Raw genomic sequence first — 14,069 nt, forward strand, 5'->3', positions numbered from 1 at the left:
AGTTAAAAAAACACCTATTTCATTGCTTAAAAAATGTTATTTTGTGTATTTGCTTTAATATGTGTTCGCGTGGTTTATTTGTTGGATTAGAATAAAACATTAAAACAAGAAAAAAACATTATTTACCGTACATTTTTTCTATTTAATTTTATTTATAAAGCGCTTTTCACAATTGGTAATTGTTTCAAAGCAGCTTAACATTCATTTTTGTATCTCCAGATTTCACTCTCTTCCTGAAACACACAGATTTGAAAAACTCTGTGTCCCTGATTGGTCAGCAAATCTGTACGTTGTGATTGGCCTGAATACCTCTGATGTCAGATGAAAATGTGAGGCTCCTTACCATGTTTGAAAGATTCGGTCACAATGCAATGCTAACAGGAGTTAACTTACAGGCGGTTGAGTCCAAAGCGGGAGGAATTATGATAATGTCAATCTTTACCACATCACCAATCCCAGGAAGTAAACTTTTGCTTATAATCCGTGTGTTTGTTATAGTCCAAAAAACTTATTTATGTTGGAAACGATAAATTGAATTATCGTTTACTTTGGGGGTTGTATCGTTAACATGTACTAACACACCTACACACTAAAGGATATGTAAAAACGTAATCGGAAAAAAGGTGCTCTTTAAATCAACTTGGTTATGCTAACTTGATATTTAAGTCAATTCAACCTACTATTTTAAGTTTTGTCTTGTGATAAGTTGATATAACTTATAAAAACAAGTTGAAATTGTTTAACTCAATTTGTTAAGTTAAAGTAACAAAACATTATATCAAATAAACAAATATTTTAATATGAAATTTGAAAACCGTGAAAGATTTTTGCTTCCAAAAGTAATGAGCAAAAAGCCACAAAGCTTCAGTTTCATGGGATCTTTATGAGCTAAGCTTTCAAAATAGCTCCCTCAACACTGGCTGGAATGGATGCAGTATACGCCACAGAGGTAGTAGCTAATGCAAAACGATGCCTGGTATCTCCACAGCGTCTACACTTCTGACACACTTCACTAAAATTCCTCTGGTCTGTGTGAAGGACAGAAGTCGTAGCCAACGTCACATACCTGATCACAGACAGCATGTCTCTGCAGTTGCCTCCGCTGCAACTTTCCTCCGCTAAAACACCGCATCACTCGGACCAAACCCCGACCACAGGTGCGTATCCCTACCAGATGTTTTAACCGACTGGAATTTTGATCCCGCTTTAATATCTGACCTGAAATCCCACTATGAAAGCCATACTGAGAGGAAGATGACATGCCATTTGATTTCCCACCCTTTGCTCCTGCAGATGTCGGTAGATTCCTCATGTGCATGGTAGTCTAGGAAGTCACCACACTACTGGGCTTTTCCTCTGCCGCATTTTTGATCTCCATACGTCATTGGTCCAAAGATTCATAGCAGGACATAGAAGCCTGTGTCAACAGGACGTAATGTAATAGACTGAACCTCCATGAAGGCAAACTCACACTTGCTAACATATTAACATACATGCCATTCAACGGTTCTTCAAATAACACTAGAATCAATGACAGGTCCATCACTGATCTATCAAAGCACAGACTCTCTAAATCCACCGGTTTCTCTCATCTCTACGTGAAAACAGCCGACCGACCTAACAACCTACGACCAAACAAACACAAGGTGCTATTCCATTGCATTGAGCCGGCCACCATGGAGACGCCTCCCTTTAATCTGTTTCTGAAGAGATTTCTCTCATTTGTGACTGACTTGAAAAATTTACAGATGACAGACAAATGACGGATGCGCAAAGTGCTTCGCCTATTTAGCTTCAAGTGTCAAACATTCCTACTATAAAACTTACTGACGTCCAATAAATTCATTTCACCGTGAAGGTATTTTAAGGAGGTGTCAGTGTTTCAGATCTTAAAGAAGATCGTTGCATCAGTAGCAACACAAAATTAAGATTTAACACGGGATCCACAATGCAACATTGGATCAAGAGTATCAATGACGCGATTCTAAAACAAAATGAGTGGAGATATGTTGTTTAATTGTGATTTTAGCCTGCATTTATAGGACTTGTTCTTGGATGACTGAAGTAGCTGCCTTGGAAACGTTGCAAAAATGGCCGAGACATTAAATAGAAATACAAAAATAATAGCAAATTACCAGTGGGCAGTTGGTTAGACAAACCAGCAGACACACCATAAATATCCGTCAACCACTGTGTGTTGATATGTCAGACCACTTAAACAAACACTGAGCATTGATCAGAAACACAGCATTTACACTTTTAAAATCAAAATAATTACATCACCTACAATTTGTTTAAATTTATTGGAACATTTTATTATTTTTACATTGAGAAGAGTGCGTGCAGAACTATTAGTTATATAGTTAAATTTCACTAGAATTAGCAAAGACTATTAACATGTTGGTATTGTGACAATCCAATTACACTGCGGCTGCATCAACTAATCAATAAAATTGTTTAATAATTGATTATGAAAATCACAAATATTTTTATTTTTTATTAGTTGGTCTGTGGACCAACATACCGTTTAAGTACAACTCAGTACTTGTTTTGTTTATATTTTAGATATTTTTTATATTTAGATATTTATTTGTTTTACTTTTTAAAAACTGGACAAAGTTTAGTTTTCTTTAAGATTTAAAATGTCAGAAATTTATAGAAAATAATCAAAAATATATAATTAAAAAGTTGTTTCGATTTTTATCCGAATAATCGATTAATCGAAAAAATAATCGATTATAAAAATTGGTTAATGGAAGCCCTACATATCACCCTGAACCACAGGTCAATTTTTTGAAATTCAGGTTTACACATCATCTAAAAGTTAAATAAATAAGCTTTGAAATAATGTATGCTTAGGATAGGACAATATTTGGTCGAGATACAATTATTTAAAAAAATGTGCAAAAAATATTTAGAAAATCACTTTTAAAGTTGAAGTCCCAATGAATCGATCATTTTGTACCATACAATGTACTGTTGGCTATTGCTTTAAATATACGCATGGTTTCCTTTCAGGGGAACTCGCGCTGCGTCACTGCAGTGATGCTTTGGGAGACGCAGCATCTCGTTCCCTTCTCAGGGAACAAGGGTTACATACGTAACCCCAGATGTTTTGTGGTCCAAGGTCACAAATAATCTACAAGCAATCATAATCTACAATCTTTAAGAATTTTTATGCATCATGTTAATAGTTGAGGTCCAACCATCTGCTTGGACGTTCTCCATCTTCATGCTCAAACACACCGCAGCGTCAACAAATATTATTTTAACAGTGACATGTTCCCTAAATCACATTAAGCCTCTTTATTCTAATCCAAAGCCTGAGGGAGATCTAAGTGAAGACCCACTGTGCTGATTTGAGTTTTGTGCATCCATGATTTATCCGCACCAGCTGTTCTCAAACCCAGGCATCGTCTGACTCATGGCACGTCTGTCCAGGAAAAGACGAGCATAGGACCACCATTGAGTTTTAATTGAAGGAGCTTCTGGTCACGATATGAGGCCCCAAATGGGCCTGGGCCCCTAACCCAGGCCCTGGAGATTCTGTGTTTGTGAAATAACTGTACACTGCGTTCGAGAAAGAGGTGGCCGCTCATAGTAAGTAAAGCAAAAGCTTTCATGTGGTACCCGCTCGAATAACGCTGGTGCCATTCCAGACAAACACACATACACACAGATGCACGCAGACTGAATGACATCATGCCAGGATTCCACACGACCACAAGTGTCTGCTGTCTGCATTATTGCCGGTTGTTTGGGGTCTTTGTGTAATAGTGATTTAGGAAGTATATTCTCTCTGGTATAAGGAGAAACAACCCATGAGGTCTGCACACACGGAGATCAATTACGCACTTCAGGATTTCATTACAATAGATTTCATCTTAGTCACAGAAGGTCTTTGATGTGCAAGCACATTGTTGTAAATTAGGTAAGTGCTGTTAAGCTTCTTTGCGTTAAACCAGACTCTTTTAGCCGTGAGTACAAACCTCGCCACCATGATGCAAGAGTTTTTTGGGGGTTTGCCAGGGTGGGTCTGTGTGGTTTCTAGGGGTTGCTTACAGGCTAAATTCGAAAAAGCTCCGCCCTCAAGTGTCTAGGTTCCCTACTTCAATGTAAACGTTTTCCCCCATTTTGTCTGCCCGAATGGCCAATGGCTAAGAAAAGCAACAGCACCACTATCCTCAATAAATCACACTCATCGTGGTCAATCACGGATGATGAGTTACACATTGAAGTTCAATACAGAGATTGTGAAACAATAATTGTGTCGACTAAACCGATGGCCTGATGTTCTGGACCGCCAAGTTACACCACTCCAACTAATACAATCTATGAATGAATTTCATTTTAATAATTGGTCAAGGGACGTCAAAGGAGCGCCTGTTTCTCATCAGTCTCACCCGCATGAACTTCCCTAAACCGAGCACGGTCACTCTTCCCAATAATCTTAGTGTGAAAGCACACCAACAATAACCATCTGGACACTTTGTGAGCTTTTCAAAGCATCCTGGAAAAACAGAGCGAACAGAAAAAGAACACATTAAAGTCGGTTGTGCCACAAAAGCGGCAAACAAGGCCACATGCTTGCAAAGGAAAAACACGGCCTCGTTCGTCAAAAAGGGATGAACAACACATGGCCGAATGTCTGCAGACAGTCCTTCGGAGCAGGCGGAGAAGGCCACAAAAGATACAGTCAACTCCGAAGAGCTATCATCAGCACAACCAAGATAGAAATCACACTGTCGGAACGAGTTAGACCGAATACGTTTCTCCGTAAAGATTCATGCTTCCCGCTCGTGTTCCCCCTTTCTGTTCTCCCGCAAAGAGACACATATGCGTTTGGTTTGTTTATAGAAAAAATGAGGAGAATCTTTCGTAATGGGAAATTAGGTCAGAAAACCACTTGATGCAAATGTAATTTCCAGAGAAGGATACCTCCGGGTGAGCTTGCGGTCCTTCGGCATTGTTAGCCGCATACCGGAGTGACACTCACCCACTATCATGTCGTGCTCCAGACGCTTGACGATGTCAAAGGCATTGTTGACGTTCCCATCAAGAATGTCGTAGATGATCTCCATGGAGTCCGTGTGAGGGAGATACGAAGGTGTGGGAGACCTCAAAAACACGATTTCTATGGATGGAAATTAAGATTTGTTTTAGTAAAATACATGTTTCATAAAGCTGAGACATAAGAACAAAAAAATCAAAAATGAGACAAGGAGATGGTCAGTTTTTGTCCTACTTAAAAGGATCAGTGACAGTCGAATCCCTCAAACCAGAAACATCTTCTACACAGATTCTTGGCCCACATACATACTCGTCATGTTCTTTCTTTATTGTTCTGGTAACAAACCTCATGACAGGGTTACATTCAAACATCTGAGCCATTAAAACGCATGTGTTGTGATGTAGCAACAGTTGATCTAAACATGCCAACAGTTGAACTTCATCAAATATGTTTAGCAAGACAGTTCTTGTCCCACCAAGACAGTATTTGACCTGAAAGATGTTTATGTTAATGGGCGCTATAGGAGCGCTGCTGCGATGCCGATAACATGAAGCATGCAAAATTGCAGTCTGATAAATGCATGAATTAAGTTTGTATACAAAAGAAACAGAACACGTAGGATCTTGTTAAGCTAGTTAGTCAGTTGACATGTTTATAGCTAGCTACCTGAGGTGAATTGCGCCTTTTCGTGGCAATGGGCCGCCAGATTCGCGACATTCCCATCGCCCCATGTGAATCTGGATCTATTTGCATCTCCGCATTGATTTATATGTAATCTAATCGCGCAAATCATTGAATTCGCATTTGGTGTGTATGCTCCATAACGCCGGATTTCCACCAACTGTGGAGCGGCTGCAAATCGGCTCCGCTGTGTTACGACTCCGCCGTCTGCCAATAACCACCAGTTCCGTATTTGTTGCAGAGCGGCTGCGTGCTGAAGTGACGAGGTCTCGCAAATTCACGTGATGATCATGCGATATCTAGGCTGAATCCCAAACCGCCTACTTCCATACTATATACTATGTAAAAAGCGCTACTTTGCGTACTATATAGTATGGAAGTAGGCGGTTTGGGATTCAGCCCTAGTTCTGTCTCCGCTCATTATGACGTTGAATTATGACGTTTTTACAAACCAGCCCAGATCACAACACGAGATCTCGCGAATTCAGGTATGATCAAGCGATATAGCCATAGCTCCGCCCTGCGGAGCTGTCCGTCATCCGGCAAAAATAGAAGCTCCGCGTATTTGTTCCGGAGGGCTGCGGATGGCCGGAGCTGTGATGGATTCGGAACGCAGTCAGTGGAAATACACACATTGACTTGAATGGAAACCAATTGACTCCATTCCGCAGCGGATTTGCAGCCGTTCCGCAGTCGGTGGAAATCCGGCATAAGTTAATCGAGTTTTACAGAGTGACATACTTGGAAATGCATTGGTTGAGTTTGCATACTTTTGTTTTTTAGCTTAGAAGAAAACAATAAATGAATGAATCATGCAAAAAATATAGATATTAAAAAATAAAGCTCGTACCTTCTGGTTTGGTGAATTCTCTGAAAGTGGGAAGTGAGATGGCCGTGTGAGAGATGGTAAGGATGGGGTTCAGTATGCAGGAGATGTCATTAGGTTGGCATGATTTCACACACCGGGTGATATCCGCACGATCGACCCTTGGCCTGCTGAAAGAAAGGAACGTTCAACAATCTCAACATAAACCGACTGGCGCATTTTTAAACTATATGCAAGTTTCTCTTTTGAGCAAAACATTGCTTTTTCCAAAGGAATACATGTTAATGATCTGGGATTGGGTTTCTCTCTGTCTGCACCAATTTCGATGACGACACGCTACAATGCAAACCCGCTCCAGGCACAGTAGGGTCCATTGTGAGATGTCTCAAACAAACAGGCCCTGATCTATGGTGTTGACTGGGTAAAATAATCATCCTTCACAGTTGAAGGTCTCCAACAACCAGATAGCTTCCAGCAGAACCCACCGCAGAACCAAGCACCCAGCGGGCGGGTGAAACCTTTACTAAATAAATATTATGTGCACAAATACGCCGGGCATTCGTAATATGGGGCTCATAATACAAACAATCAGGTTTTTGAGGGGGGCAAAAATCAGTACAGAACATGACGAGAGGCCAAAAATCACACCACAGGAGAATTGGTGGTCAAGTTTCCTGTTAGCTACTCATGGTTTCAGTGCTTTTCCGAAGCTGTGACATTGATATTAAACTTTCTCCAAAAAATATTTGGTTTAGCACAGCATTCCCTGTGCTGTATCCCAAAATTGTATGCGGAATTTATGGCACAATCCGGCCCTAAATTCTGGACTTCCTGACAAGACTACTCAACTCCTCTGATGATTTGAAGTTTTTGGGCAATCGGACAAAGACTTTGCACCACATCTCCACTCTGTAATCTCTTAATTATTTCTCCTTTAGAGCTGAGATTCAATGTAGTACAAATGGAGATCTATGTCTACTAATACAGTAACCATGTTTTTCTTTTTCGAGGGCGCACAATGCAAAGCTCGTCACGACATGGCTGTCATTTGAACTTATGTGCATCATATGTCTTGTCAAAATAAGTGCCTGGTGCACACACCTTTAGGGATTTATGATAAAAGAGACACTTGTGTTGCCAGATACTCGTTTAATCTCATGTGTAATCAGAGTTTAGTGTTAAGTGTCTTGGGGGGATTTTGTGAAAGCGAGCATCTCTTTTATCATCAACAGGTTAACAGAAGCAAATTTTTAAAATCTCCCAATGGTGTAGTGAGCAGACGCACTTTCAACGACCCGAGGTCCTTTGCCGATCCCGTACCCCTCTGTCCTCCATGTAATTTCCTGTCCTCTCCTTACATACTGTCTATCAAATAAATGCAAAAAGGGCCCAAAAAACAACTAAGCAACGACTGTGGCATTAGGTCGAATCATCTCTGCTCACTGGTCAAATTCTTTTGTAACCACATTCCTGTAATCCAATTCCAACTGAGACCTTAGTAAAGTGTAGTCAAATGTGTGCATCTGTTTGGACTAACACACAAACGTACGGACCTCGCCGGGCCAATAAACGTGCACTGAGGTCTGGAGACGTGCCTTGATTAGTTATCCATCCATCTGTGCTCTCTTTCATCCAACGCAGAAGCTGCAACTAAACCCAAAACTCAGATCGGGTTACCGGCCGAGAGGGGAGAAGCCCCTTACGGAGAAGTCAAGCCACCGCTGGGCACGGATCTGTAATTAGCAATTTGCTTAGGTCTGAGCCAAAACCACAAAATGTTCTCCCTGCTTATAATACCCAACTTGTGCAAGACACGCAGAGCAGGACGGATCTTTCGACTCGAGGGGCAAACGCCACAAATTAAGACCCGAGGCCGTCGGCTAACATCAAAGACGACATCAAGGTTCTTCAGCAAGTGGTAATTTCCCCTTCATCCAGGGGGTAAACTCCTCCCCCGGACCTCAAAACGGCAAATCCCAATGTGTTACTTGAGGGGAAAAGTACAGTTTTGGGACGGCTGCACTCATGGTCAAGCAAAAGATCCTTTTTTTCTTTAGTAATTATTATTTATAGTCAGTGTGTTGATAAAGCACCAACACAAACATAGTGGGCCTCAATTCTTGGTGCAGAGCGGCGATGTTGCTTCGCCACAAATTGTTCAGACCACTGTCCAAAGACCAGAATCCCATAATTCATTGTCAGAAAGTGTGTGTATGCGTAAAAGAGAAAGGAAAACCAACGCATCGCCACCTAGCTGTGTGAGGCATCTTAGTGCTTTCATTTACGATAGGTTGTCATTGACTGTATGTCATGGCCTGTGGGTCGAGTACGATCCAAGCCATCAGGATGATTTAATTCATGTATTTTAACAAACTTTAACCAAATGTATGCTCATTCATTGCAATACTAGTTGCAATGAAAGCATCAAGTTGTCTCTAGGTACATGTTTATATAAATGTAAAACGTTGCTGGAGACGTGGTTGGGTATGTAGTGCACAAGATTTCCCTCATGAATACAGCAGCCTCGGGTGGTTTGCTGGTCTTCAAGCTGGTTTAGCTGGCCTCTCAGTATAGCCAACCTGGACTTCAACTGGTCTAGGTGGCCTTCAAATCCAAGGTTTTCAAAATCAGAAAAATGGACCAGCTTGGGAGAGCGGCAAATGACCTGAGGCTGGTTTAAGTTCAATTTCAGTAAGGTTGACAACATGATAAGTGCATTGAAATCCAACCACCAATACCTGCTTGCTGTCACTTCATCTGTCCTGCGTAAAGCAAACCCCCACAAAAATCAGTGCAAACATTAAATAGAAAAATAACAATAGCTCATTTAAAGTCAGTAACATTTTATTAGAAAATAAGGCTAAATGAATAAAAAATCTAAGAGTATAAAATGATTTGGACAGCCATGGTTGCCTTGCTTTGCCTAAAAGCTCCATCTAGTGGCTCAATTCATACAGAAGCTTCAAAAACAAGCCCACACACTGCAAAAAATGATTTTTTTAAGAAAAAAAATTCTTAGTATTTTTGTCTTGCTCTCAATAAAAATATCCAAAAATTCTCAAATCAAGATGCCTTCTCCTAATGAGCAAAACGACCCAAGAAAACAAGTCTAATTTTTAGACCAAAAACATCAAATCCAAGTGATTTGTGCACAAAACAAGCAAACAAATCTGCCAATGGGGTAATCAAATTTGTCTTGATTTTTTTTTCTTCTTGAATTTAGTTTTTAAGAAAAATGTTCAAGATTTTTTTGCTTAACCATTGGCAGATTTTTTTTGCTCGTTTAATGCACAAAATCTCTTAAAATTGATATTTTTGGCCTAAAAATTAGATTTATTTTCTTAGGTTATTTTGCTCATCAAGAAAATACATCTTAATTTAAGAATTTCCAGAAACTCACACCGAAAACAAGACAAAAATACCAAGAAAGAAAGTCATTTTTTGCAGTGTGATCACAGTTTTGTGACATATATGATAGACCTGAAAGACTACAATATATCAGAAGATAGTGTAAGCTTCACTCGCAAACTACAGTACATGTTTATAAGATTATATAAAATTTAATATCTTAATATTATTAACCTGATCTGTTTACAGCAGTAATCTAAAGTCTTTAGGTCATGTCGCAGTGATAATATTCACAAGACGAATGCTGCCACATCAAATATCAATGTCATAGGAATCATGGCAGAAGCTAAATTGTTTAAATTTAAGGAAAAAAGATCTCATCCCCATTTTATCCCCATCATATGCTGATTTACCAATCTCTTTACATTTCAATACAGGTTATATCAGTCAAGAATCAAAATAAAAAGAGCATTAAAAAAAGAAAAATCATAAACTTTGTTTATATGACTTACAACCCTTACACTTACAAAATTCTTACTTGTATTTTCTTGATAAGAAAAATGACCTAAAAAAATAAGTCTAGTTTTTAGACAAAAATATACAATTTAAGTGAATTTGTGTTTAAAGCAAGCAAACAAATCTGCCAAATCTGGTTTTGCTATACAGTAACCATGTTTTTTTGTTTTAACTGTAGTAAAGCCATGGTTAAAGGAACACGCCCACATTTTGGGAATTTAGCTTATTCACCGTATCCCCCAGAGTTAGATAAGTCCATACATACCTCTCTCATCTCCGTGCGTGCTGTAACTCTGTCTGACGCAGCCCCCGCTAGCTTAGCTTAGCACAAAGACTGGAAATGCATGGCTCCAGCTAGTATACTGCTCCCAATAAGTGACAAAATAACGCGATCATTTTCCTATTTATGTGTTGTGATTTGTATAGTCAAACCGTGTACAAATAACAAGGTGATATGAGACACAGCGATCTTTTAACAGTATACATACTGAGAACTATATTCTCTGAAGACGAAGCACTGCCGCATGGGCGGAGTGATCTGCTCGCAGCACACGAGAAGTCCCTGGTGAGGAGCAGAGAGTTCGGTCAGAATTGTGCAAATCACTCCGCCCATGCGGCAGTGCTTCGTCTTCAGAGAATATAGTTCTCAGTATGTATACTGTTAAAAGATCGCTGTGTCTCATATCACCTTGTTATTTGTACACGGTTTGACTATACAAATCACAACACATAAATAGGAAAATGATCGCGTTATTTTGTCACTTATTGGGAGCAGTATACTAGCTGGAGCCATGCATTTCCAGTCTTTGTGCTAAGCTAAGCTAGCGGGGGCTGCGTCAGACAGAGTTACAGCACGCACGGAGATGAGAGAGGTATGTATGGACTTATCTAACTCTGGGGGATACGGTGAATAAGCTAAATTCCCAAAATGTGGGCGTGTTCCTTTAAATTTCGCAAGATAGTCCACGTTTGTTGAGGTCATATGCTAGCTTTAATACGATGTATTGGGTTGTGGCTAGAAGGGATACAGCAACAGCCAAAATGTCACCGGATGACTTCTGTTTTAACCTAATCTTACCTCAAACCTAACCCTATACTGCAAAAAATACTTTCTTACTTAGTATTTTTGTCTTGTTTTCAGTAGAAATATCTAAAAAATATCTTAAATTAAGATGATTTTTCTTAATGAGCAAAATGACATAAGAAAATAAGTCTGGTTTATAGGCAAAAACATACAACTCAAGTGAATTTGTGCTTAAAACAAGCAAAAATATCTGCCAATGGTGTGAAAAAAAATATTTTTTCTTAAACACTTAATTCAAGCAAAATTTTCTCACACCATTGGCAGACACCTTTTGCCTGCCTCAAGCACAAACTCATTTAATTTGTATATGTTTGTCCAAAACCTAGACATATTTTCTTATCAAGAAAATACATGTTGATTAAAGAATTTATACACTGCAAAAAATTATTTCCAAAAAAAAAAATCTTTGTATTTTTGTCTTGTTTTCAGTAAAAATATTAAAAAATTCTTCAATTAAGATGCTTTTCTTGATTTTCTTGATCCAAAAATATCAAAAAGTGACTCTGTGCATAAAACAAGCAAAAAAAAAAACTTGCCAATGGGGTAAGCAAATTTTTCTAGAATTGTTCTTGAATTTAGTGTTTAAGAAAATGTTCAAGATTTTTTTGCTTACCCCAATGGCAGATTTTTTGGCTCGTTTTATGCACAAAATCACTTAAATTTGATATTTTTGATCCAAAAACCAAACCCACCTTCTTGGATCATTTTGCTCATCAAGAAAAACCATTAAGAATTTTTTGATATTTTAACTGAAAACAAGATAAAATACTAAAAATATTTTTCTTGAAAATCATTTTTGCAGTGTAGATATTTGTTATTCAAACAAGACAAAAATACTAAGTAAGAAAGTCATATTTTTGTGTAAACCCAACATTTTACTGGACTTATGCTGTAGCTGTATCCCATCTAGCCAGAACCCATTTTTTATGGTTATCCTACCCCCAAACCTAACCCTAAACCCAACATCTCACGAGATTTAGGCCGTAGCTGTATCCCTTCTACAGCATATGGATTTAAAACAGCAAGATGAATGCATATCAGAAATTCCAACAAATATCAAATCACAATTTCCGAAATCATAAGCAGAAACTTCCCAGGTGGATTTTCATCTCAAGACACTTTCTCCTGTCATATAGTCATTTAAAACCAACTAATAATGCAGTGCGCTAACAGACACAGTTACAATATGAATTCATTTCCATCACTTCATTCAATGATGGCATTGTTCAGCTCGTCTGGGGTTACAAACAAGCGTATCTTAAACAGATAAACGCTGAGGTGTCCGAATCGCCTAAGTTTCATCTCGAGAGAGATTTCAAAGTCCTGAGGGAGCGCGATCGGTTTCTGGACCACCAAGACGCCGCCGTGGTCCTGGCGTATGGCGGCGAAGTAGCCTCCCTGGTTACCGTCCACAATGGCCACTTCGATGTCGTCCCCGAGCGCAGAATTGGAGGGACCCATGCGGAAGATGTTGGTGGGAATGGGAATTTTGGTGGGGAATGTCAGGTGGTAGTAGGTAATTCTCACAGGCAACGCGTGACACTCGCTAGTGTGATTACAAGGCAAGCGTTCGCAGCGGCTGCAAAGGGGAGAGGGAGGGAAAAGAGGAGGGGGGTTAGAACGGGCAGTGCACGTCATGCAGAAAAGTGTGTGTGATTTTAAGGGGGTGGGGTTTGGTTGAGGGGGCGTGGCATCTGAACAGTCTCTAATAGAGCACAACAGTTGGGTTCCTTAAGTCATTATGTTATTGATTTTTTTCCCAAAGGAAGGATTTGTTAGAGGAATAAAAATATATTAATTGTCAATTTTAACTCTACATTTTATAGCAAATTTTTAAAAAATAAATTATAAAAATACTTCTGGAACCACACCCAGTTGTGATGTGGGCGGTCACTGTTGTGCTGTATTGTGTTTTCATTGGCAGATGAGATTGTTTGGTACTCTTCATGCATTGCGTTTGCAGCCATCATGGACGTTACCTTCATGCACATTGAGGTGGTCAGGAGATCTTTTATTAACCCGTTTAACATTAACAATACCTACCTGTGATTTTACACTACAACCACGCTCCATATGAGCTACAACTATTACAGATATATACTCAAATATCTTTGTGATTCATGTTAATGAATCTTCAGATCAAACTTTTGACACGTCTTGAATTAAGATCACTTACGTTTCTCCTGAACGTCTGTAGTGGACGGGACACTCGAAATTCAGACACCTGTATCCACCCTGAACATTGAAACAGCTCTCGGCTTCTGTACAGGTGTGTGTACCCGTTACACACTCGTCAATATCTGTACATGTGTGACATGAAACAAACAAACAGCATTAGCATCACTACCAGCTGGTCTTTAAAAGGAAGATTTTGGTTCTGGAACTGTTTCTGACCCTGGCAGCTGCGTCCGTTAGGGGCGAGCGTGTACCCGATCACAGGACACGTGCAGTGAAAGCTACCCGGGGTGTTGTGACATCGATAGGAGCAGATGTGTCCACCGGTGGGCAAAGCACATTCATCAATGTCTGAAGACAAACAGAAAAACTCATTGATGCTTCCACCATTACACAAATAACAAAGTCATTAAAGTCAACAATGAGTG

The 14,069-nt window shown here is 39.5% G+C and overlaps 1 protein-coding gene across 3 annotated transcripts in view; it reads right to left on the minus strand.

Moving 5' to 3' along the window:
* Positions 1 to 14,069, minus strand: part of fbln1 (fibulin 1) — a 49,906-nt gene that overhangs the window by 10,686 nt on the left and 25,151 nt on the right. The window contains exons 13-16 of one of the 3 annotated variants that reach the window (XM_073869030.1): positions 13,861 to 13,992; positions 13,643 to 13,766; positions 6,543 to 6,685; positions 4,997 to 5,134 (exon numbers count right to left, since the gene is read on the minus strand). In XM_073869030.1, coding sequence (XP_073725131.1) covers positions 4,997 to 5,134; positions 6,543 to 6,685; positions 13,643 to 13,766; positions 13,861 to 13,992 — 537 coding nt within the window. Of the gene's footprint in view, positions 1 to 4,996; positions 5,135 to 6,542; positions 6,689 to 12,640; positions 13,046 to 13,642; positions 13,767 to 13,860; positions 13,993 to 14,069 lie in introns of those variants that run through there. The other 2 variants (XM_073869029.1, XM_073869031.1) reach the window with 2 other exon arrangements.

This window comes from Misgurnus anguillicaudatus, chromosome 6 (assembly GCF_027580225.2).
Source record: "Misgurnus anguillicaudatus chromosome 6, ASM2758022v2, whole genome shotgun sequence".
Lineage (NCBI taxonomy): Eukaryota > Metazoa > Chordata > Actinopteri > Cypriniformes > Cobitidae > Misgurnus > Misgurnus anguillicaudatus.